This window comes from Poecilia mexicana, unplaced genomic scaffold (genome assembly GCF_051168715.1).
Source record: "Poecilia mexicana isolate PSO_F unplaced genomic scaffold, ASM5116871v1 scaffold_19, whole genome shotgun sequence".
NCBI lineage: Eukaryota > Metazoa > Chordata > Actinopteri > Cyprinodontiformes > Poeciliidae > Poecilia > Poecilia mexicana.
Window position 1 is genome coordinate 9,209,870 of NW_028263388.1, and position 22,113 is coordinate 9,231,982.

At 38.7% G+C, this 22,113-nt stretch overlaps 3 protein-coding genes across 5 annotated transcripts; 2 read left to right on the forward strand and 1 right to left on the reverse strand.

Moving 5' to 3' along the window:
- Positions 1-963: 963 nt before the first annotated feature.
- On the forward strand, positions 964-7,027 carry LOC148153649 (uncharacterized). Of its 2 annotated transcripts, none has more exons than XM_088000867.1 (5): positions 964-1,358; positions 3,272-3,366; positions 4,342-4,437; positions 4,546-4,707; positions 6,464-7,027. In XM_088000867.1, the coding sequence occupies exons 1-5, from the start codon at positions 1,322-1,324 to the stop codon at positions 6,599-6,601; spliced, it is 528 nt and encodes a 175-aa protein (XP_087856993.1). In that variant the 5' UTR covers positions 964-1,321; the 3' UTR covers positions 6,602-7,027. The 2 variants fall into 2 exon arrangements, with proteins under 2 accessions (XP_087856993.1, XP_087856992.1); XM_088000866.1 differs by having other exon boundaries at positions 965-1,358; positions 3,260-3,366.
- Positions 7,028-10,370: 3,343 nt separating this feature from the next.
- mrpl27 (mitochondrial ribosomal protein L27) lies at positions 10,371-11,926 on the reverse strand. The gene is made up of 4 exons (XM_014970209.2): positions 11,823-11,926; positions 11,466-11,594; positions 11,293-11,360; positions 10,371-10,925 (listed from the first exon to the last, which is right to left on the reverse strand). The coding sequence occupies exons 1-4, from the start codon at positions 11,875-11,877 to the stop codon at positions 10,719-10,721; spliced, it is 459 nt and encodes a 152-aa protein (XP_014825695.1). The 5' UTR covers positions 11,878-11,926; the 3' UTR covers positions 10,371-10,718.
- A 481-nt stretch (positions 11,927-12,407) lies between these two features.
- On the forward strand, positions 12,408-21,114 carry eme1 (essential meiotic structure-specific endonuclease 1). Of its 2 annotated transcripts, none has more exons than XM_014991792.2 (9): positions 12,408-12,731; positions 13,374-13,963; positions 14,051-14,178; positions 15,008-15,097; positions 15,373-15,494; positions 16,766-16,904; positions 19,401-19,516; positions 19,620-19,809; positions 20,827-21,114. In XM_014991792.2, the coding sequence occupies exons 1-9, from the start codon at positions 12,727-12,729 to the stop codon at positions 21,001-21,003; spliced, it is 1,557 nt and encodes a 518-aa protein (XP_014847278.2). In that variant the 5' UTR covers positions 12,408-12,726; the 3' UTR covers positions 21,004-21,114. The 2 variants fall into 2 exon arrangements, with proteins under 2 accessions (XP_014847278.2, XP_014847279.2); XM_014991793.2 differs by having other exon boundaries at positions 15,011-15,097.
- The last annotated feature ends 999 nt before the right edge of the window (positions 21,115-22,113 follow it).

Below are 22,113 nucleotides of genomic sequence, written 5' to 3' on the forward strand. Positions count from 1 at the left end.
AATATAATAAGGTAGTTATCTCATTATAACCATCATGAGATAGATACTGTCTCAATACAATGAGAAAACATCTCGTTATATTGAGATAGTATTATATCTCATTGTTAAAATAAGATGTAATAATATTTCATTATACAATAATGAGACATAATGAGATACTACAATATAGTGTTTCATTATAATGAGTGAATGGGAATGTTCTGTCGTTGATCCTCGCTGTTCTTAGGAATGAGATCTGTTAGTTTGTCTGAGGTAATACTGGAATGCTGGGACATTGAATGAAAGCAATACTCTGTCCTTGGTGAAATATTTTTCACATTTCCTCTAAAATGTACCTTTTTTTTTTTTTTAAATTGTACTAATGTTCATAAAGTGTACTTCATTAGCAATTAAACCAAACCAAAAGATTAATTGGAACATACTTTGATCACAGTACTAATATATAAAATATATGATGCTTATATATTTAGAAAACATTCTAAATATATATGTAATTTGATAAAAAAAAAAAAAAAAGAGGTACTCTTAAGATATACACTGACAAAAGTGATAATAAACAAAGATTACTTTTGAAATATGGTTCAGCAGTTTTAACTGCTAAACTAATGAAACATTCCTGGACCAAAAAGATGTTACCTCTAGAAAAGACTGAAAAATAACGTGAGCACAGGGACATGTTTAACTTTTAGGCGTGTCCTCTAATCAGCATTACCAGTATTTTCAAGTGAATGAACAAATTACTGCTCCATATTGAACTGGTTGAACTAGTTTCACATTTTTGCCCAGTTAGTTGAATAAAAAGTTTGACACCACATTTGTTGAATAGCGGTGCCACTTTTGTCAGCCAGCTGCTACTGAACACAGCATACTGTATTGTGAGGTAATCAAAAAATACAAAAAAACACATCCCATGTTACTCGTTGTGCCTTTCTGAAGTAATTCAAAAGTTATGTGCGATCTGTTTCGTTGGTCATTACTATACCTCCCTCTGTCTGTGTGCACTTCCAGCAGCTTCCACTAGAGTTTGCAAAAGACTCAGCTTCAAAGTACCCATGTTTTATGTGTTTTGCCCCCAGAATGGGGGCAGGAGACGCACCCTCTCTCTCTCTCCCTCTCTCTGTCTCTCTCTCTCTACACAGCGTTAATATTTACTCACTGGCTCAGGACGGATAGTTAAAAAAAAACCAAACATAAAGACTGTTCCCTTGTAGTTCAAGTGGAAAGCAAGGACTCATTTGAAAGAGACGTTTATGTATGCAGAGACTGAGAATATATATATTTTTAATTTTTCTAACTTCTGGCTCCACCAGGGTCTCCTGCCATGGATCCGTTCTTGCTGACTGTCATCTTGGGTTCAGGTAAATCATTTGTCTTTGACTTGTTTCTGCGGACAGGATTGAACTTTGAGGAGAAAACAGTGTCACGTATGAATTCGCCGGATCGTTCTGTACGCCGTTTTAGACCGTCTTGCCGTGAGCTAGAAAACGTCAACGAGACTTGTTTGAGTCTGATCAACGACTTGAACAAGTTTGCATGTGGATCTGTTTATCTGCCATAAACATTTTTGCGTTCAAGCAGTTATTTTAAAAAAAAGTTGCAGCCTCATTTAATTGAAATTAGTTTCCATACATGTTCTAGTAGTTGACAGAAATTACTCTGTATTCTTTACTTTTTCCTTATTTTTGTTGCCTTAGTTTACAAAATTTTGCTCTGAAATTCCTTCAAACCATGGAAGCAATTTTCTTCCCCACGATAGACTTTACTGAAGTGTTTGCAAACTATTAAAGTGAGACAGTCTTTCCTTCAAGTCCAATGCTTCTACAATAAGGAATTTTGTATTTCAATACTTTTAATATTACAAAAATTGTATTATTGCTGCAGACTGACTCTGGGGAGGTAAAAGTGATGCACTGTGAAAATGTAAAATATTGCAGTGGAGCCTTTTTTAAACTGACTATCACTGACAACGATCTACAAAGTGTCACTTCCCATGTGATACGTAACCACAGACTTCCACTGTTCACACGAATCTTTAAAAATGAGTCACAGCCACTTTAAGATGCCTTTCCTCGACCCTGCACGGACCAGCAGTGTGTTGTACGGCGGTTTAATTATCGACCTGGCCGCAAAAACAGACCTGCTCATTACAAGACTCAGAAATAACAAAATGAAAGCACTCAGAGTTTAGTACTGTCACATGTGCGATCGAAATGTGACAAATTGACACAGAGACACAAAGGCACTGAGCTAAAAAAAACAAAACAAAAACAAAAAAAAAAACAAACCAAATGCAAACAGCCTAACACTAACATGAATCTCAACCAAAAATAGAAAAAGAACAGAAACTTATTTGGCAAGACCTGAGCAGCAACAATAATAATAAACAAACTCAGCAGAAAGAAAACACAAGTGAGAGCCAAAACACAAACACAAGAGCTGTTTGCACAATGCAGATTGAGAGGTCGTTTTGAAGACGGACAAGAAAAAGGAATGACGACAAATGCAATTGACAAAAATCCCAGAAGGATTTTTCTTTCTTTCACCGATTTCTCCACACAAATAAGTGATCTAAACTGTCTTATCATAACGATGCTTAAACAAATAAAGCTCAATACAAGCCTTTTAATAACTCTTTATCTGTGCTTTATGTGCAGATGTTAATGAACAAGATTCATATTAACGACGTCTATTTAAAAAGTCTTGTCCTTGTAACCTAATGTGGCTAAATTACATGGAGGGAATATTTTCCCGTAAACGTAGAAGCATGTAATTGTAATAAGATCTCATAAATTCGCTCAGAATTGACCTGTAACTTTTTAAAGTTTAATAAACTTTAACCAGTTGAAGGGATGAATGATTCTGCCATCTTTAAGAATCCGCAGCGGTGCTGTGGACATTTAAAGAAAGCCATTCAAAGTGTTTTTAAAGGGTGACTTTATTCATTTAGCTTCATATTTGAAAACATCTTAATCCCATCTGCATTTGCTGTCCTTGTGGATAAGAAAAACACAACTCCGACCTGCACCTGCTGCGTCGACACGTATTCCGTGCTGTTTGAGTTGTGAACACGGTGCAGAAATGACGCACATAGAATATTAAAAAACCTGACAGCTGAAATCTAAGAAAAACAAGGCTGAGCGTAGGCTCACCCTCGTCCCGTGGCTGAGCCACATTGCTGCCTTCTCTATGCCGATTGTGCTTTCCTCATCTTTCTGTCTTTCTGCTGAAGCTGTTTCATTGCGTTTCTCCTTAACCTCAGGGTCATGTGCAGTCTTCTGTTTAGTGATACTCTTGCTGGTGGTGGTGCTCTACAGAAAGGACCTGCTTTGCTGCAGACTGGGGCCCTACAGGACACAGGAATATGCAGTAAGAAGGAACATCGGTTCCACATGTTCCAATATCCTAACACTGACTTTGGTTGTAGAATAAGATATAAAGTGAAATCAAGCTGAGGGATGGGGGGCATTAAACTTACATAGTAAAGTGTAAGCGGTTTAATACCATGGAAACAGGGTTTTAGCCCGTCATGCTGACATGCTTTTTAAACATGGTCTGAAAAAGCTGTGCCATAAACCGTGACTCAGTTTATTGGTGGCAAAATCTAGCACTAAGAGCAAAGTGGTCATAACTGTCTTCATGCTGTAGGATTTTTTTTTTCCAGTTTGCGTCAATATCAAATGTGAAATGAATGTCAACACATTTTTCTTTTAGTTTAAAATATATTTAAAACTAAAAGAAATATAGTTTGAAAGGTAGTTAATAAAGGTTAATAAGTAACCTTTATTACAATGAAGGTTATTACATCTCATTGTAATGACCTTGATTTTTTTTCATAAATAGATGTCAGGTGTGACCTTACATATTTTCATATTGCAGTAGTATTTACAAAAAAAAAACTATTTTTAGTTCTTCCTTATGAGAATGTCATTCAAATCTTTCTTTAGAGCCAGAATTTGGACCAAGAGTCCAAGAGTAATGACTGTTTTAATCTAAAAATTAAAATCATAGCAGATGAGATATGCAATTCTGTAATAATTACAGTTAATAAGAGTTGTGTTCTATCAGTAAGACTTTTTAAATGTATTACAATATCAGGCACCAGTGTCCAGCACTCCTGAACACTTAAGAGTAGTTCAGGAGTGCAAAAAGTATTTATATTTACAGAAAATGATTAAAAAGAAGCAAGAATTCTGAGTTTTTAGTACAATTTTGACTTTACAGTGAGAAAAAAAAGCAATGTATGTGTGTCTTTTTGTTCTTATGTATGTAAACCTTTGCTTTCAACTGCACTTAGAGCACAAATGTATCTAATCTCGCTGTGGGTTTGAACTTCATTCCCAGAATGAGCTGCCCCAGTACAGCAGCAGACATTCTCTCATCGGCATCGCCCACGGTGGGCACAGCGCCGCCTTGAATCAGCGAGCGACAGGATCACAGGTAAGAAGTGTCACTTAGGATTCTTAAAAAAAAAAAAAAACCTAACGCTGTGCATGAGAGCTGAAAATGAAAATGCCTCGTTTGGCTTCTTCTCTATTCGTTCCTCAGCTTCCTGGAACGCTGTTTATCATCGGAAAACCAAACGACTACCACCTCCCCGGCCCGCAGCCACGACTGCCGTCTTACGAAAGCGTGCGGAAGAAGGACCGCCAAAGACAGATCCACAGCATGATTGCTCAGCGCTTTGGCCTGGGTGGCAGCCATGATGAGGTAAAGTCCTTCAGTTGTCCACTTTTAAAGAATCAGCGGTCACTTTTCCCACAGGCGCGCCAGTGGGAAAAGGCCTTTTTATGGAGCAGCTTTAATGCTGTACACATCGGCAACAGGTCTGGTTGTTAAGGAGATTCTCTCCCCAGCAGAACTAGCAGAGTGCGTGACACAGTGGAGTCTGTTATCACCAGGAAATGTGACCACGATAGGAGGAGTGGCTGCGACATACAAGTCCAAATTTACACCTGTAACCGTAAGGAAACGATTCTGAGAGTGATGAACGGACAGCAGTCAAATCCAATTGGATATAAGTAACTTTGTTGAAGTAAAATTGAAGAACACTGTACGCATTTACAGTTTTACACAAACGGCTGATATGTTGGGGGGTTTTACACACAAAAATCTCTCAGTTCTGCAGAGAATTGGTAGAGAAAGAGGCAATATCATCAATTTATTTGAATGATAGTTGTGTGTGATGAAGATGTCTTCTTGATGTCAGAGGACAGACCAGAAGAATAACCACTGGTTAATACTAAGACATGCAGAATCATAACTCTGATTGCACAACGCAAGAAGCCTTGAAGCACCACAGCTACTGCCACCCTGATTAGCTAAAAACAGGAAGTTGAGGCCATATCAACTCTCTGTGGTCTGCTTTAAAGGAACCAGAGTTCGCTTAATCAGATCGTTTGCTCAGATGTAAAAGCTCATCGGAGCCGAACACGCAAACTCAAGTCCACCTGAAAATGTGTCCCCACTTTCAAAATGAAAATGGATTATGAAGCACACCAAAGAGAACAGAAAATAGTGAATTCTCTAGTCCAATCAAACTGAGTCTTCCAGATAGTAGAGTCAGAATTTGGCATGAACAACACGATGGACTCATCCTGTCTTGCATCAGGTTGGTTGAAATGGTGTGATAGCTTTGTGGATTTTTTTCTTGTAATTCTTAGATTTAGACCCCTTTGTTTAAACCCCACAGTCTGCCAGAGTATCAACTATGTCCGTCCCTTTAAGGCGACAGTGTGGCGTCGTAATGCGTAAAGTCACAAAGCTCAAATCATTACCATGAGCTTTTGAGGGTACGATGAATTATGAAAATAAACAGCAGTTTAAAAAAAAAAAAAAAAAAAACTAACATTTTTCAAAAATAAGTTTTTGGTGTTTATTCGTCTGTATCACAATTTTGTAAAACTGCAAAGGGAACACTTTCTTTGCATCGCACGGGTCACATGATCAACAATCGGATGTCACTGCTGGCGGAAGAGACGAAGCGGATGGCAGGAAGTGGTAGGATGATGATGGCGTGGCATGTTTTTTAATGACTTATCACGTGAACAAATTTGCAAACGCGTTATTCTAATTGCGTTTCTTATTTAACGGAAACGCCGCAGTTGTGAAATTGTGTTTTTTTACCCCCGACACTAGTGGAATATCGACAACATCTTGCGCACATTTGCAGTTGAAACGCAGCTGCAAATGTGCAGCCAGCGAATCTGCAGCAACTGACCAAACTGTCTTTTTTTTATTTTTACTGCGTTGAATGTGTGATATGATAAATTCAGATTGTTCTGCAGGCAAAATCTACTACGTGCGTTGTGTACCTAATAAGGTGGCCACTGGTTGTATAACATATATTTTTGCTCTGATGTTTCGTTAAACCAATTTAAGCATCAAATTCTTTCACAATATCTGATCTGTTGGTTTGTAGACATCACATACATATATATTTTTTTGTTGTCTTATTTCGTTCCAGCCGCCACCAACATACGAGGAAATATTTTCTTCTAATCCACAAGCTTCTCCAAGCAACGATCAATCTTTGGACGTTCACCTGTCCATAAACACCTCACACTCGTGTGAAGAAACACGTGGCACAGCGGCGCAGAGTTAAGCTTCTGTCTCCCCGACGGGCAGAGAAGACCCCCGCTGCCAAGACATTTCTACTGTTTCTGTTGACTGAACGGCCGTTTGAGTCAGAGCTGATGAATCTGTTCAATTCTTGGGGGTTATTCACGTGTTAATGACTCTGACTCAAGCTGTGCACTCCTCCAGCCTGAGTCGAGTATGACTGTGCTGCCTTCTCGCTTTTTCAAAGGGTGGCTCAAAACGAGCCTGACAGACATACGATGATTAGCAAAGAGGGCACAAGTCGTTGTTGAAGGTGCCAGGTTTGTCTAAAGTAAAAAAGTAAAATAATTACTTGTGGCACTGAAATTTCAGTGCCACAGACTCACAAAGATTTTTCACAATTCAACTAAAAAGAAACAATTTTGTCAGATGAACCAAAAAAAGAAAAATAAAAAAATAAAAATCTGCATCAATTTGTTGTTATTAGTGCATATGGAGAATATTTGATTTCACGTGCCTTTTCAACATTCACTCTTCTTGGTTGCTGTATTAACATTAATCATAGCAAATCTGATTATGAATTTAGCAGTGCATGCTGGATTTTCTCAACTTCGTTTGTAAATTGTTGTTAATAAACGCACTTGGTTTATTTGGGACTTCAACATCCCAAAAGCACATCAGCAGGTCCTCCTCTGAAAAGCTAATAAAAACCCAAATGAATGTGTGGCAGTGGACTAGTTGAATCCAACTATGATGCTGTGGAGTGACCTTAAACAGGGCGTTAATGGAAAACCTTCCAGAGTGACTGAACTGAAAGCAATAACGAGTGAACTAAATTCCTGAGCAGTGACTTATTACCAGTTATTACAAATGCGCTACGTCCAAGAAGATGACAAATAGCTAAATTGTGTGTTTTTCACAGCACTCAATGTTGGATCAAGCATAGAAATACTGCAAACTCTGTTATTAAGTTGCTCTGATATTATAGTGGAGTGTGCTTCAACTCATGCAGTTTTATGCAATTTTCATCGCTGCAACTACATGCTTCTTTTTTCCATCCACAAGTGTTAAAGTTCCCCTTTCAGCTCCTTCAGACTTCCTAATTGTTGCTTCTGCAACAATTAGCAAACACCTGGTGAAACTGCACATAAGTTGAGCTCATTATTAGAGCTGCTTCTCAGTGAAACAATGGTAAAAACGCTGTTAAAGGGTTAATAGAGGAGCACTGTTGTGGCGACTTCCTGAAGGCGGAGTTTCAGAAAGAGCGGGAGTTTTTAAAGAGACAGAGGCCCAATTTCAAGGCGTTAAATTACGAAGTCAAATTTTATATAAATATATAGCATTTTTATAACAACTGAAGGGAACATAGTTACCTGACTGTGCTATGAAATGGCACTAGGGTGAAAAAAATGAACTAATCTAATAATCTAATCTGATCTTTCACCAGGAGTTTATCCAAGAGTGAATATCAAAAAGCATTTTGATATTCAAACAGGTTGCTTTATGGTAAATCATCAGTGGTGCAAGGTGAAAGATGTTCTGTTATTGATCTACTCTTAAGATTCTTAGCAAAGATGCCAAGTGTAGGGAGCTTTGTATCACCTGAGCTGAGTCCGGCTTGATACCAGTAATGCCGCGAGTTATGTATGTGCCTGTCATAAACTCTGTTGTCAAAGCATGTAGACTTGGGGGTTTTTATGGAAATGCATCATGAAAAAAAAGCCAGTCTGGTAGGGTCTTGTTTGCCGAAACTTTAACACGGTTGGATTCATTGGTCACTGTTAAAATAGGGAAAGTATGGCAGGACAGAGTTACTCTTTAACCGGGGTCAAACATTCACCAAATGAAACCACAAACCACACACCGACTGAAGGTACATATGATGCCTTGCCATGGCAAACATACCGGCCTTTTATATTTTGTTCAATTGTAACCACAACGTCCAATGTATGTTACTGGTAAAACATAGGTCAGAGTTCTGATTTGATTTTCTGGATTGTTTTAAATTTTTTTTTACAGATAATCTGAAACGCGTGGCACACATTTGCATGTGTCAATACTTGGTAGAAGCACATATTGCAGCAAAGACAGCTGCAAGTCTTCTTTGAGTATATCTCTACCAGCTTCTTACATATTGGGAAACAAAAATCTTGTACGTTCTCTCCATATTTTGCCACAGATTTTCAACTTGATTTAGGTCTGAACTTTGATTGTGCCATTCTAGCAAATGAAAATCCACTCATGCAGCTCAGGTTGTATTTTCAGTGTCTTCCTTCTGCTACAAACTGAATTTATACCCCAGTCTCTTGTCAGCCTCTAACAGATTTTCCCCAGGATTGTTGTGTGTTTACGTTAAATCCGTCTTCCCGCTAGTTTTCATCAACTTCTTTGCCCCTTGCAGGAGAAAAGGACACCGCCATGTTTCACTGCTGGAATGCCGTTTTCAGGGTGATACACATGATTAGTTTCCTTTCAAGAAATGGTTATTGTGAAACTTTAACTGGAACTTTTTATGGCTTTCTTGCCACTCAACTGTGAAGGTCATATTTGTGGAGTCCACAACTAGTAGATGTCCATTTGACTGATTCTCTTACATGAGCCTCGAGTCTCTGCAGCGCCACAAGTTTGCAGTCGTGACCAAACTTTTTCCATTTTCCAGATAATGGTTTGAACAAAACTGTCATGTTTAAATATAACCAAACCCTGCTTTAAACTTCTAGTTCATTTTAGAATTTTGTTTCAGACTTGTGTGGCTCCACCATAGAAAAAACACCTTGATTTTATGGTTATAAAGCGAGACAGTTCCAAGGGTAAATAATTTTATAAGGCATTGAACCTAGAAAAAGGTTTATATTACTTCCAGTCAGAAGAAACATGTTGGTTAAATTTTTAAAAATCTACTTTCAAGAGCTGTACGAAACAGCAAAAAAGTTAATTTAAAAGAAATTCAGGTTCTTATGTACGGATATTTTCAGTGAATACTGTGGGACACAAAGTGACCTACAAGTTTCCAAAACAGAACATGAAAACAATACGTGGGATACTCCTCTAATCAATCATTCCTCTTTTTTTCACTTAACGATGGCATTCAACCTCCCTACTTTACACCAAGCCTCACCCACACTCCCTCTGCATACCACCGACTTCAGATAACTGCTACTTTTTTTTTTTCTTCTCCAGCTTCTGGTGAAAGCTTGCTCAGAGACAAAATACCATTTGGTCAATCAGCTGTTACGGTTTTCGCTCAGTTTCGGAAGAAAGTAAAGATTAAAGCCTGAAAAACGGCGTCAAACTCTCAACTTTATAAACCCGCGTCCAGTTAGCTGTGAAGTGGTGAATGTGTGACACCTGCTGGCCAGTGTAGGGAGTGCAGCTTTTGGAGAACGGCAATATTTGGGTGAGGATTACTGGAAACAAACAAGAATCAAGACGAAAAACACACCCTTAAATCAACTTATAATGAATGAAATACTGATGCAAAGAGAAAGAGGGTGTGATTTAACATAAACAGTAGCAAAATTCTAAAAATCACCAGCTTTTGGTCTCTGAACAGGCTGAATATTACTAAAAGTATACTTACAACATATCTGTTTGCAGTTTGCAACAGTAAGAGTGGAGGTTAAAGGAAAAATGATTACGTTATGAATTAAAGATTGTGCGACACCTGGTGGTCAAATGAAAGAATGCAAAAAAAAAGTACAGGTGTTCCTTAAAATCAAACTCCTGACTTTAACAGCCACCAGAGAAAACCTGCAGTGACTAAAAAAAAATAAATAAAAAAATCATGCCATCCAGAAAAAAAAGCAAACTCATTCAGCATTAAGACTTTTACTTATAAAACTTTATTACAGACGATGATCAGCTGTGTCATCTAACTAATCTATCTCATGCACAACAATCTGTGCATCAGGAACTATTATAAATACATAAGTGACAGACTAATTTAATTTTCTTAAATGAGAATTAGTTCTGAATGCAACAGGAAATATATCAAAGCAACACTGAAGAAGGGTCTGTTAATTATGTTCAGCTCTATGAGAAGTCAGGATTGAGCTGTCAGTGTAATCAGCAGCCAGACTAAGAGTCAGTTCAGTCCACTGACTTTTCTGTAGCTCTACCGAAAAGAAAAATACAAAGTCCTTGGTTGCACTCCAGCTCTTTCAGACCAGGTCCACCAGTTTGAATTTGCCCTCCTGTTTCACTGGCATCACATTGATGAAGGTCTTGTAGAGCACAGCTCCTTTGGGCAGCTTGGTGATGACGCGGGTGACCTCGGGGTCTCGGGGCGCTGGGATGTAGACCTCCTTGGTGAACCTGACGTGGCCGTCCTCCAGTGCAAAGAGAGTGTTGTTGGTTCCCAGGCCAACCTGCAGGACAATCATAAAACTACCAACGATACATCAAAACTCCCCAACTGAATGCAAACTGCATGTCACTGTTACATTTAACGTCATAATAAACAACTTCTTGCACAGCATACGATATTAGTTCTCAGAGCAAAACAAGGCACTGTGACAGTAAGGTTTCTGTAAGATTTTTTAATGCTAATATGATTTAATCCGTTTAAAGCCCAAGTCAGTTAACGACATATTTGCGAACTTCTACAGCAAGGTTATTGCAGCATACAGTAAATTAATAAGTACCTGCTTTATTTAACTATCAAATCTCTCTCAAGCTGAATTAGCATTGAAATTTCATCTCTACATCCCTGGATAGAAAAAAAGGGTTACTCACATGTGCTCCAGGGTGATACCTTAACTTCCTCTGTGTTGCAAGGATGTTCCCAGCATGTACAAAGCTGCCTTAAGAACATAACATAACAAAATAATGATCAGCACAATGTGGAATACATGCTTTGTAGATCATTTCAGAGCTTCCAGAGGTGTTCAGATGGGGGCAAATATTACCATCCACTTTCTTAAAGCCAAACCTCCGGCCAGGGCTCCTGCCTCCGAGGTTTTTTGAGCTGCCTCCGGCCTTCTTGGAAGCAAACCTCACCGAGTCCAGCAGGTAGGACTCACTGGAAACCAGAAGACCTAAAACCAACACAACACAGCTGAATGCTGCAAACACTGCTGAACTGGTTTGAGTGACGTTTCCAATGTGTTTAATTGAAAGCAGAGGGCTAACTAGGTAGGTTAGCAAACAAAACGCTGTGCTAACAGAGAAAAGCTAACACCAGCGAACAGAACTACAAAATGTTCGCTTTTTATTGCATTAAAATGCGCGTAAGGAGTTATAATTAACGTTAAGTTGTTTCATACCTGCTCTGGACTTCAGCATCAAGGACGCCAGCGCCGCCATTTTGAATTGTGTCATCAATACGCTATATCCTACGCGTCATATCCGTATCCTTCTGCTGAGTTCAGGTACCTCGTACAACGTGCGAAACAGAACTCTCTATTATATCAAACGAGTGTCCAGATGGTCTTATGTTCATGCTATCACATTACTTTATCTGCTCGAGTTACATCCGCCTTCTAAATCATTAAATTTGTTGCGACTACTTTGAAATTGTGTGTATAACTCAGAATCTGAATTTAATCTCCATTATTAACTGTAGTGTAACTGGTGCTCCGTTCACAATAACACTCCACAGGTTCATATTATATTAATCATAAACATAATATGAACATTATATATCGTCTTGGAAATTACTATCTATAAATCACTCAAATAATAATTTTAAATTCTATATAATCTAGTCAAGCTAGGTGGAATGCTGTCAGTTTGTATCTTTATGATTTTGGTCAAGCAAAATGATAAGACTGGTCGTTTTGTAGGCAATCCTGTCTTCTAAGATATCAAATGCTTGTCACGAGTAATATTCCTTCTTGTCATGCCTTACTGAGGAAATACATTTATTGTAATAACTCAAATAATGCAAAAGTAAAAACTGTCTGTTGTAACAGACAGTGACACGAGTTACAGCTCAAGTTTTCATAAACACCGGAACAAGTGTATGTTTTTTTTCTTGATGGGTTCGTTCTATAAATAAATAAATAAATAAATAAATAAATAAATAAATAGCCAAGTTGAGCCAAACAATTCGGATCTAAAAAAACATGAGCGCAATTCCATCATTAAAAGCTCTGTAGTCCGACTGTCCGTGAATGCAACAAAACCCGGGGAAAATCAAACAACGCGTCACGCGCCTCCCAGCACACGATGATGTAAGTAGCTACAAAAACAAATAGCATTTTGTAGTTAGAAGTTTGTTCATTTGTTCAGTATGTAGTGAAATCCTCCTGTCTTGGAAGTTGTCAGCAGCGCAGCCACGTCCTACTATCTGACGTCTGCGTGCGTGACGCTGGCTGCCTTTTTGTCGTGTAAATTGAACTTGGCTTTCCGTGTGTTATCTATCGTTTGTCTTTCTAAGGAAATTTTTAATGCTGCGCCAAACTCAATTTAAGAAGTAATTTCTTTCTTTATTGTGAGCTCTTTTTAGGTGCCTGGAATATGTAGCTGGAAGTTAGGAATCCAATTATTTCTGCAGCAACAGATAACGTCACACCAAGAGACTTGTGTAATGGTTCCCCCTTATCTTCCAACGCCAGAACAGGCTGCTAGCAAAGCTCTGTCTGAAACCAAAATTGTGTTCCCGTTGTTGCCGAATTTACCAGCACGCTCAGAACATGTTGCTTGTTTGAATTATTTGTTTGTTAGGGGATCCATTCACGCCTTTTTGTCTGGTAAACACTAAATCTGACAATTTTTCAAAGAAGTCTGGCGAGGGGTTTAAATCAAAGACAAAAACCCCCACACTTTACTAACTGATGATGCTGACAGTTTGTGTTTTCTACCACCATGTGTAGTGATTCACTTCAACGCGAGGATCTGAGAAGCAGCAGTGACTCAGATGAGGAGCTGCCTGTGTTTGATTTCCTCCAGCCTCGTCCAAGCACCGACGTAGCCTCGCAGAAAGCCCCAAAGAAACCAGCCAGTTCGGTTCTCTGTAGTGTTGGATCGGCTGATGTCATGATGATAAGCAGCGATTCTGAGGACGACGTCCCCCTGGCGCAGAGGGTAAAACTGAGACAGGACAGTGCTGTCCTCACTGAAGGAAACCGAAAAGGCTCTTCAGAGTCAGAGCATCTCCTCACCACATTGGACAAGGAGAGAAGGTCGACCCCAGAGGAAGCGGATGACCTCCCCCACAGGCATCTCTCCGCATCCGAGACCGGAGACGCGACCAAAGCCATAAAAAGGTCGGTGGAGGAGATTCGGGCCTCCAGGGAGGAGGCTCTGAGGAGACGGCAGGCCAGAGAGAGACGGCAGCAGGACAGGGAGGCGCTCAAGCAGGAACAAGAGAGGCAGAAAGCAGAGAGAAGAGCTCTGGCTGAGGCTTCCAAGGCCCTGAGGCCAGAGGAGTGCATCAAGCATATGGTTGTAGCTGTTGATCCAGGTGAAAGAAGAAAGACAACTAAAAAAAAAAAAAAAGCTACACGTTTATTAGAAAGCAGCTCAGCTAAGTCATTTTTCTATTTTGCAGCTCTGTTGCAGCTGGAAGGAGGGGGAACTCTGCTGGCGTCTGTGCAGGCTCTGGGTTGTAGCTGCGCCATAGAGAAACAGCCGCTGCCCCGCAGCGTGACCTGGGCCAGGCAGGCTCCAAGCGCACAGGTTAAAAAAAAAACGACCTCCAGTTTAGTTACGAAAATGCAACACAATCCCAGCTAGGGCTACAACTATTTAGTTATCGATTATTCTGATTTGTTAATCGGATAAAAAAAAACAACAAAAAAAAAAAAACGGGCACAATCTGGAAGTGCTTTGCTTTTAACCACTTGTTTTATACATGATCAAAAGTATATGAAAATGCTGATAAATAATATTCCTTTTGTGTTTGCTTGATTATTTCTAACATTTAATGCATTTGCAGCTTAAGAAATGCTCTTAACATCAACATCCCAAAATATTTAGCTTTTTCTGCTTGACTTAATATCAACGCAGTGTAGGGCTGATCCGTTGATTATTTGTTGAATTAACTGATTAATAACTGGATGCAAGAGGTGTTCAATAGGAGATTTGTTTTACAAAAATCTATCCAGCTAAAACAAGGCCACATGAGGAGTTCTCTGTAGAAAATATTTACAAATTAAAATTTTTTTATCCTAATTTTTTGGTACACTTTTGATTTAATTAGTGTTTTAAATATGTTGTTCATTCAGCAAATGGCCTTGTTTTGAGTCTTTATTTTTTTCTCTCTCTCTCTCTCTCTCAAGTTAACGATTAATTGATTACTAAACTAGTTGGCAATTATTTGAATAATCAATTCATCACGATTATTCGTTTCAGCCCTGTAGTCTCAGCTCAGCTTGCAACTTGTCAGGGTGCAGCAGTGCAGCTGCCGGGTACATCTAATCAAATGGTGACATTTATGTTTTAGTTATCCGTTGTCCAGTTTTGAATAAAGTTTATTATTAAAATATATGTGCTGCCACTGTTTCAGCAGAACGGTGCGGCGCGTGTCCCAGAGCCCCACGTGGTGATGCAGATGACGGTGGAAGACTTCATCACTCTGATCCACAACTACATCCAAGTGAGTCGGCGTGCGACATTTCTAAAAACTTTCCAGAAACCTTCAGCTGGAAGCCAAGCAGGAGAATTGTTTTGAAAATATTCTGAGATTATTACACAAAATAAACCCTTCAAAACGAGCTTTAGCATTCCAAGCGAGGCCGTAAGCTCGCCGGTAGAAACTGTAAATATATCCCAAGAGCAGCCATTTTTCTAGATAAGCCTGGGTTCTATCTGTTTTTATCTGTTTGGAGAAGCTTGACCTGAAACGAGTATCTCCCTCTGCCCTCTACCCAGGAGGAGAGGCACAGCGGGTCAGCCTGCAGTCCCACCCTCACATCGTGGGTCCGGGAGCGGCAGAGGCGTCACCCGGACAAACGGCTCAGCCTGGCAGTCATCGAGCTGGAGAGCTATTTCAGGTGAGAGTCTCATTAAACCAGAGGCGTGACGGTCATGGATTGTTTTTATTCATTCAAGCTCAGTGGATTGCTTCAAGGAGATTCACATTTTCTCCGTTTGTCCAGTTTATTAGCCAGTTTTCTGTAAACTAAAAGCAGCCAGACGGCGTCCAGAGTGATCCACCACACTGGAGAATCAGAAAGACATTCTCGTTTCGGCAAAACGGCACCTGGCACAGAAACGAAAGACAAGTGGAAAAAACTTTCACTTATAAGAAATGGATAAAACAATCCTGCCAGTTTTGTGCTGAGGCATTGATGGCCAGTTCACTTTACTCTAAAAATGTGGTTTTAAATTCGCCTAAGCTGTTGTTTTCCTTGGAGTGCAAAAGTTACCGTCTGACTTGCAGTCTATCATTTAGCAATCTGTAAAAGCTAATTTCATTACTTCATTTATTTAGTTTTTTTTTAATGATCTAGTATCTAAAATGCATTCTTCAAAAATATTTGTCTGACCTCAGCAAGATTATCCTACGTTGAATTGAAAGTGAAACTCACCAAAATGTATATGGATTTGCATTTTCACCCATTGTAGTTTTAAATAAAACTAAACCTAGCAAGAATTGTATTTTTATTTTTTATGTTTTTTTAGCTGGATCTGAACATAGTCGATCTAAATTAGATTGAAACGACTGAAACGGCCTTTGCTAATTTATCAGCAAAGTAGGGTTTTGTACAAGTTTAACTATTTAATGCTAAATAGCCATACCTTAACCTTTACCTTCTGAATCAGCAGCTTTTCATTAGATGCTAACATCTGTCATGTTTTCCATACAAAAGACTTTAGAGTTACTGACTACAGTATAGTGATCTACTAGTGAAGTAACAACTGATTGAAATGTGCCATGAAATGCATCAAAACTGAAAGCCCCCACATTTTTTTGGGTCTGTAAATGCATCACCAAATAACTTGACATTAGAGGAGAAAATAATTAAATGACTAGTTGAGTTTGATTCTTCAATTGTAATCCCTTCATTTATGTAGCTGTTAACTTAAAACAAAGGCAAATGAGTTTCTTTATATTAGGATTATTTGAAGAAAATAATTAAAAACAGCGGAGGTCAAAAGCAGAATCAACAGGCACCTTTTAGGAAAATCCGAAATCGATGCTGGCTCTCTTGTTTGGCTACTCGCACCACTACATCAGTGTTGCTATGAATGATTTACAGAAAGCTGGCTGCTTAGGGTATCCTGTCAGTCATAAAAATAAAGCTCACCTTGATGTTCTCAGGGCCCGAAAGTCTCAGAGCCAGAAGAGGCTCAGAGCGGCTGTGGCTGGGGAAGAGGCAGGAGGAGGAAAAGAGAAGAAGAAACGGAGGAGCGGTCACGCCGAGAAGCTACCGGAGGTGTCCAGAGTTGAAGTGGAGGAGGTAGGTTGGTCATCCGTTTCCCCTCCCGATGGGATACACTGAATAATAACGATGCATAAATTGTGACGAGAAGAAAAAACTAAAACAGGTTTTTTAAAAAAAATGTATTTATCTTGAAAACAAATGCAGCACTAAAAGTCTTAAATAACCCATTATTAAGACAAGCTAGTCAATGAAGCTAGTCCTTCCCCCTTTTGAAGTTGCATGGTTTTGAAGTTTGTTGAGTAGTACCTGCATTGCTTTTGCGTCATCCAGCTATTTATTTATTTATACATTTTTGTCAGTCAGCTGCAGATATCTGTGTTGCTGCACACCATTGCATGGTTTATTATACAACCTGCTCCAGGAGAGAAAAAAAACAGGTGGACAGAAACAGTAAAAAGAAAGAGTTAACACTGGAGTTAATCATGACATTTAAAGTTTAATACAGTAAAAAAAAAACCTCCATCCTACAGGGTTTAGTTAAGTTTAATTTTAAATATGGTTATTTTGCTATGTAGTATATATCAACTTATATACGTATATAAAAAAAAATAATTTTTCACTGTCATAAAAAATTAATTCAATATGTCTATTTGAGAAGGCTCTAGCAAAAAATATCTTATTGTTCTATTTCTAATCTGTGTTTTAACTTTTATGTAAATGAGTGGTATTCATTGTATGTTTTATTTCAGTGTTTTTTTTATTGCAGAACCTTGAAAAATAAATGAGAGTTCACAATATAAATGTTATTCTCATCAATTTAATATGCACTTTAATAATGCATCAACAGCAGAAATAAATTTCAATTTAACCAAAAGACACAGAAATCCCCCCCTGTGGTTTAAATCAGTTGAACATCTTAATTGATGCTACTTTACGAAAGCATTTACGCTCAGAAATTAATACATTTATTTATTAAAATTGGTCAAATGAATCGCATTGTTTCTTTTAATTAAAACGCAGGCCCACGTCTCCCTTACATGTAATGACTTCTGCATTTTTTCAACACTTTACACTTGTGGGATGTTTTTGGTTTATTAATATAACACAACAGTGGAAAGTGTTCCACACTATGTAGCTGATTTTATTTAATCAATCTTCTGATCTTCAGGGGGTTAACAAATGAAGGCACTCATTTGATGGTGATTAGATAATCACATTTGCTGGCTGGGGTGAGGAGAAAAATAATCAAAAAGTGTTAAATTGGTCCCAGTAAACACAAGCCACAATCATATCGACTCAAGGGTAAAATTAGCCACACGATTGTTTAAACGTCCCTCAGTAGGACGCCCGCAAAAGTAGTTTTTGTGATCCAAGCTTCTGATGTTGTAAATCCAGCGTCACGCATAAACTGCATAAACATCTAATCTTAACACTTCCTGTTGCAGTGGAATCATCACAAACATTGACCAGGGATGTCTGTTTAACTTTCCATGACCTTGTCATAACGTACCTCCATTTTGTAGCTCATAGCTACATTTATTTTGTTTACAATTACCTGAACAGAATTTTGGTTTGTAAGGTTTTTTTTTCTGACATTTCTGGATGATCTTGCATCAAAAATTCAGGAAATAGTGTGATTCAATTCAACAAAATGTACAAGCACTGCAAATTTCCTTTAAAAACATATTGCTTCAGGTAGCACATAAAGTTTTCTATGTGTTGCTTTCCTGGACGAGCCCCCAACTTATGTTATCGTACATCATACAGAGATTAGCATTTTGTCCACACTGCAAGTCAGTTCATAACAAAACTCTCCTTTTGTTCTTTTACAACTATCAATAAATCATTTTGTGTTATTTCAAGTTTATTTTTACACAATGGGACCTCTCTGTTTATGTAAATATGTGAGATTATAGCCATGTAGCTAATTTTCATCCCTTGTCCCCACTGGCAGGTTGATGTTTAATAATAAGAAAAACTAGCATCAGATTACAGTATAAAGGAGAATCAGGGTAATTAAACAGTTGTTTGCCATTTGTAGTCTATAATCATTAAGTTGAACAGAGTTAGCATAACAGTCCTAAAAATAGAGTTTTTAAGACTCTAACTCTAGCTTAGTTAAGCTACACTAAGCTAAATAGGCTAATGGTGTGATTAGTAAAATTAGCCTGTGTCCTCTGCCACTGTAACAAACAAATCTACTGCACAGTTTTCTCATGCTAAACAGATCCATATGTTTTATTTGGGTAAATAAATATATTTGTTATCCAAATTTTGGCTCATTGGTCATTGTAATTTAAACCTTAAATACATTTAGGTGAAATTGTAATTTTGGTGTGCCACCCTTCTACAGTTTGTGCCCTGGTACAAAAAATAAAAATCCAGACGCACCCCTGCAGAAGAGCGTAAACTGTCCTCTGTTTGCCTTTGTCGAGAATAATTTACATCACTAATATGGAAATCTACCAATGTTATTTTTTCAAATTATGATATTTATATGAAGTTTTGTTCTGAAGAAGGAAATTAGGCATTCGTTATATCTTCACCGATCCTCGTTCAAAACCCCGTCAGGCCGTGGTCCACCTCCAGCTTCACACCGGCGTCTCTGTCCGCTTCTTATCTACCTGGAAGGAGTTCTCCGACCACATCACCATGACGACCAAAGCGGTAGCTGAGGCCCCTTTCAAGTGAGCAATCCGGAGCCCTGTTTTTTGCTCATCGCATCTCGGCTCGGCGCCGCCTCTGCTGGATCACACGGTCACTTCCCACACTCCTCTCGGTTGTTTTCAGGAGAGCGCGAGAGCAGACCGGCTTCTCCTTTTACCTGGAGAGCGAGTGGGCGGGAGGCCAGCGGGTGGACAAAGCCGGGAAGGGCCTGCTGCAGGCGTGGAAGAGACAGATCCAGCAGTTCAACAGAGTGAGCTCAGACGTGGCGGCTGCCATCTTGGCAGCTTATCCTTCCCCGCAGCTGCTCAAGAAGGTACGCATTCACCTCTCGAGCATTTCAACAGGCTCAGATTCAGTCTTTGCAGCCATTGCTAATATTAATTAAATCTTCCTCTGGTTTTTATACTGAGAAGAGTTAAACATTTTTTTTTGTAATTTAGGAAGATATAATCTAGACATCCTTCCTGTCTGTTACAGTTTGGGATTAACAAAAAAAAAATGCAGATATGAAGCTTTTCCACAACAAATCTGTAGGTAATTTGCTTGAAATGAGCAGATATGTAAATGTTTTTCAACAAACAAAAGCATTCTGCCAAATGATACTTATTATCTGCTACAGTGGGCATTCAGTTTAGCAATTAGAGCAGATAAAACATTCCCAGGTTGCCAATTCTTGTTTTTTTTTCTCAATGCAATCAATAGCTGAATTAAGAAGTTTATAAAAAGTAGGACAATATTGAAATGAAAGTTGACTCTCATTACTGTATAGTTCAGATTTTTTTGTGTTGGGTTCTTTTAAGTAGTTGTTAGGAGTCAGTATCTTACCAGGCTAGGTAGAGCTAATGTCTGCAATGTGAAGCAACTTGGAAAAGCAGTAATGTTAAATTGCTTCAGTGGAAAGACTTTTTACATTTTAATTCATTTACATCTGCTGGCACCACATGGAGGCTGTTCAGTCAACAAAACATAAATGGGACGCATAATTATTTTATGAAATACCTGAAGATATTTTGTAAAAAAAAATTAAGAATTTTGTTTTTATTGGTGGATTTCATTCTGTGAAGTCAAAGTTCTGTTTCAAAAATAACGATTTGGAGGTTTTATGGCTCCACAGCTCACTCTGCATTTCCTTCAGCTGATTGGAAAAATATTAAAAAAATATTTTTATAGTTTAACATCCTTGAGCTATGAAATAAAAAAAATGTTTTGTGTCATATTTGTGATCTTTATTTTTCTTGTGACAATGTAAAATTGCCCATGTGACCTTTATGAAACTATAACCTCCAAGATATCCTTTCAGAACGCCAATAATCTCCCCGTGTGTTCGCAGGCTTACAGCCAGTGCAGGACCGAGAACGAGAAGCTCTCTCTTCTGTCTGACCTTCTGATCCGCAGAGGAGAAGGCGTCACCTCCACAACCCGACGGGTCGGTCCGGAGCTTTCTAAACGTCTTTTCCTCCTGATGCATTCCCGTGATCCCGAGCAGAATCTGGACGCCAGCCTTTAAACTCTTTGAACCGAAACGTTGCTATAGCCCAAATCAAAAGTTCAAGGTTCGACTAGTTGATTTACTCATGCAGATTTTGATGCTGTTCAATAAAGTTTTTATACAACTACAGCTTTGGGCTACCTTCACTCCTTTTTATTTATTTATTTTTTTAAAATGCTGCTCCATCCCGAAACAGTTCTTTTTATTATTATTTTTTTTTTTTTTCATCAGATTATCTAATCACAATCTCTGTTAGAAATGATGCAAAATGACAAAACATTAAGTTATGTGGAAATTTTGATATTTTAAAGATCAAAATGAAGATGATTGATACAAGTCACATATTGACAAAATCAGGAAAAGGAAATATTTAGCAAAATCAATTTCTTTTAATATGAAACTAAAAAACCCTTCAGGTTTGTGTCTGGTGAATTTCTGGTTTAAACAAGCTTGATCTACCTTCATTGAAGTTGGTAGAGAATCCAGAAATCCACTTTACTCGAGTAGCAATGCCTCATAATAAAATTACTCAAGTAAAATTATAAAGTACAGTATAGTAAAAAAGAACTCAAGTATTTTCCCCCCCATTACGTTACTCGATTAAATACAACTGAGTAAATGTAACGCAACTCTGTAGCCGAAAATTGATCAAGGTGTTGTGAAGGTCCAGTCAAAGTCTAGACCTTAACCTTATAGAAACACCAACAAACCAATTGAAACAAAAACAATCCATGTCCTCTATTCTTCAATCTTGTCCTCCTCGGTGTTTAGGTTCCACCCAGACGCTGGCAGTCATAAAGACGTCGTGCCCTCCTTCCCGATTTAATCAGGTGCTGTGTGCAGTGAAACACATCCCTCCCCATGTGTCCAACTGATCTGCCTGTGTCAATGAACCCGTCCCCCTTCTCCAGTGCCTGCTACCAGCTTGTGTCGAGCCTTGTTTGCGTTGTGTGGGGGTAAAAAGCCGCCACTGATCCGCTCCACTTTGTTTCGCGATGCCCCACGGCTCATTTCCACTGCATTAGCAAAAATGGAACCTGACCAAGGAGTGACTCGAGCCTGGAACAGAGGGGGGGGAAGGATATAAAAAGAGGGGGAGAGACACGGATGGGTAACGAGCTGTTAAAT

What these genes read in the sequence shown, in the direction of transcription:
- LOC148153649 (XM_088000866.1), top strand. Translation starts at nt 1,322, where the DNA reads ATGGATCCGTTCTTGCTGACTGTCATCTTGGGTTCAG. An exon ending in GACTGTCATCTTGGGTTCAG is followed by an intron (nt 1,359 to 3,259) that starts GTAAATCATTTG and finishes CCTTAACCTCAG; the next exon opens with GGTCATGTGCAGTCTTCTGT. An exon ending in AGCGAGCGACAGGATCACAG is followed by an intron (nt 4,438 to 4,545) that starts GTAAGAAGTGTC and finishes TTCGTTCCTCAG; the next exon opens with CTTCCTGGAACGCTGTTTAT.
- mrpl27 (XM_014970209.2), bottom strand. Translation starts at nt 11,877, where the DNA reads ATGACACAATTCAAAATGGCGGCGCTGGCGTCCTTGATGCTGAAGTCC. An exon ending in GATGCTGAAGTCCAGAGCAG is followed by an intron (nt 11,595 to 11,822) that starts GTATGAAACAAC and finishes TGTTGGTTTTAG; the next exon opens with GTCTTCTGGTTTCCAGTGAG. An exon ending in GGTATCACCCTGGAGCACAT is followed by an intron (nt 10,926 to 11,292) that starts GTGAGTAACCCT and finishes ATTGTCCTGCAG; the next exon opens with GTTGGCCTGGGAACCAACAA.
- eme1 (XM_014991792.2), top strand. An exon ending in GGTTGTAGCTGTTGATCCAG is followed by an intron (nt 13,964 to 14,050) that starts GTGAAAGAAGAA and finishes TCTATTTTGCAG; the next exon opens with CTCTGTTGCAGCTGGAAGGA. An exon ending in GAGCTGGAGAGCTATTTCAG is followed by an intron (nt 15,495 to 16,765) that starts GTGAGAGTCTCA and finishes TGATGTTCTCAG; the next exon opens with GGCCCGAAAGTCTCAGAGCC.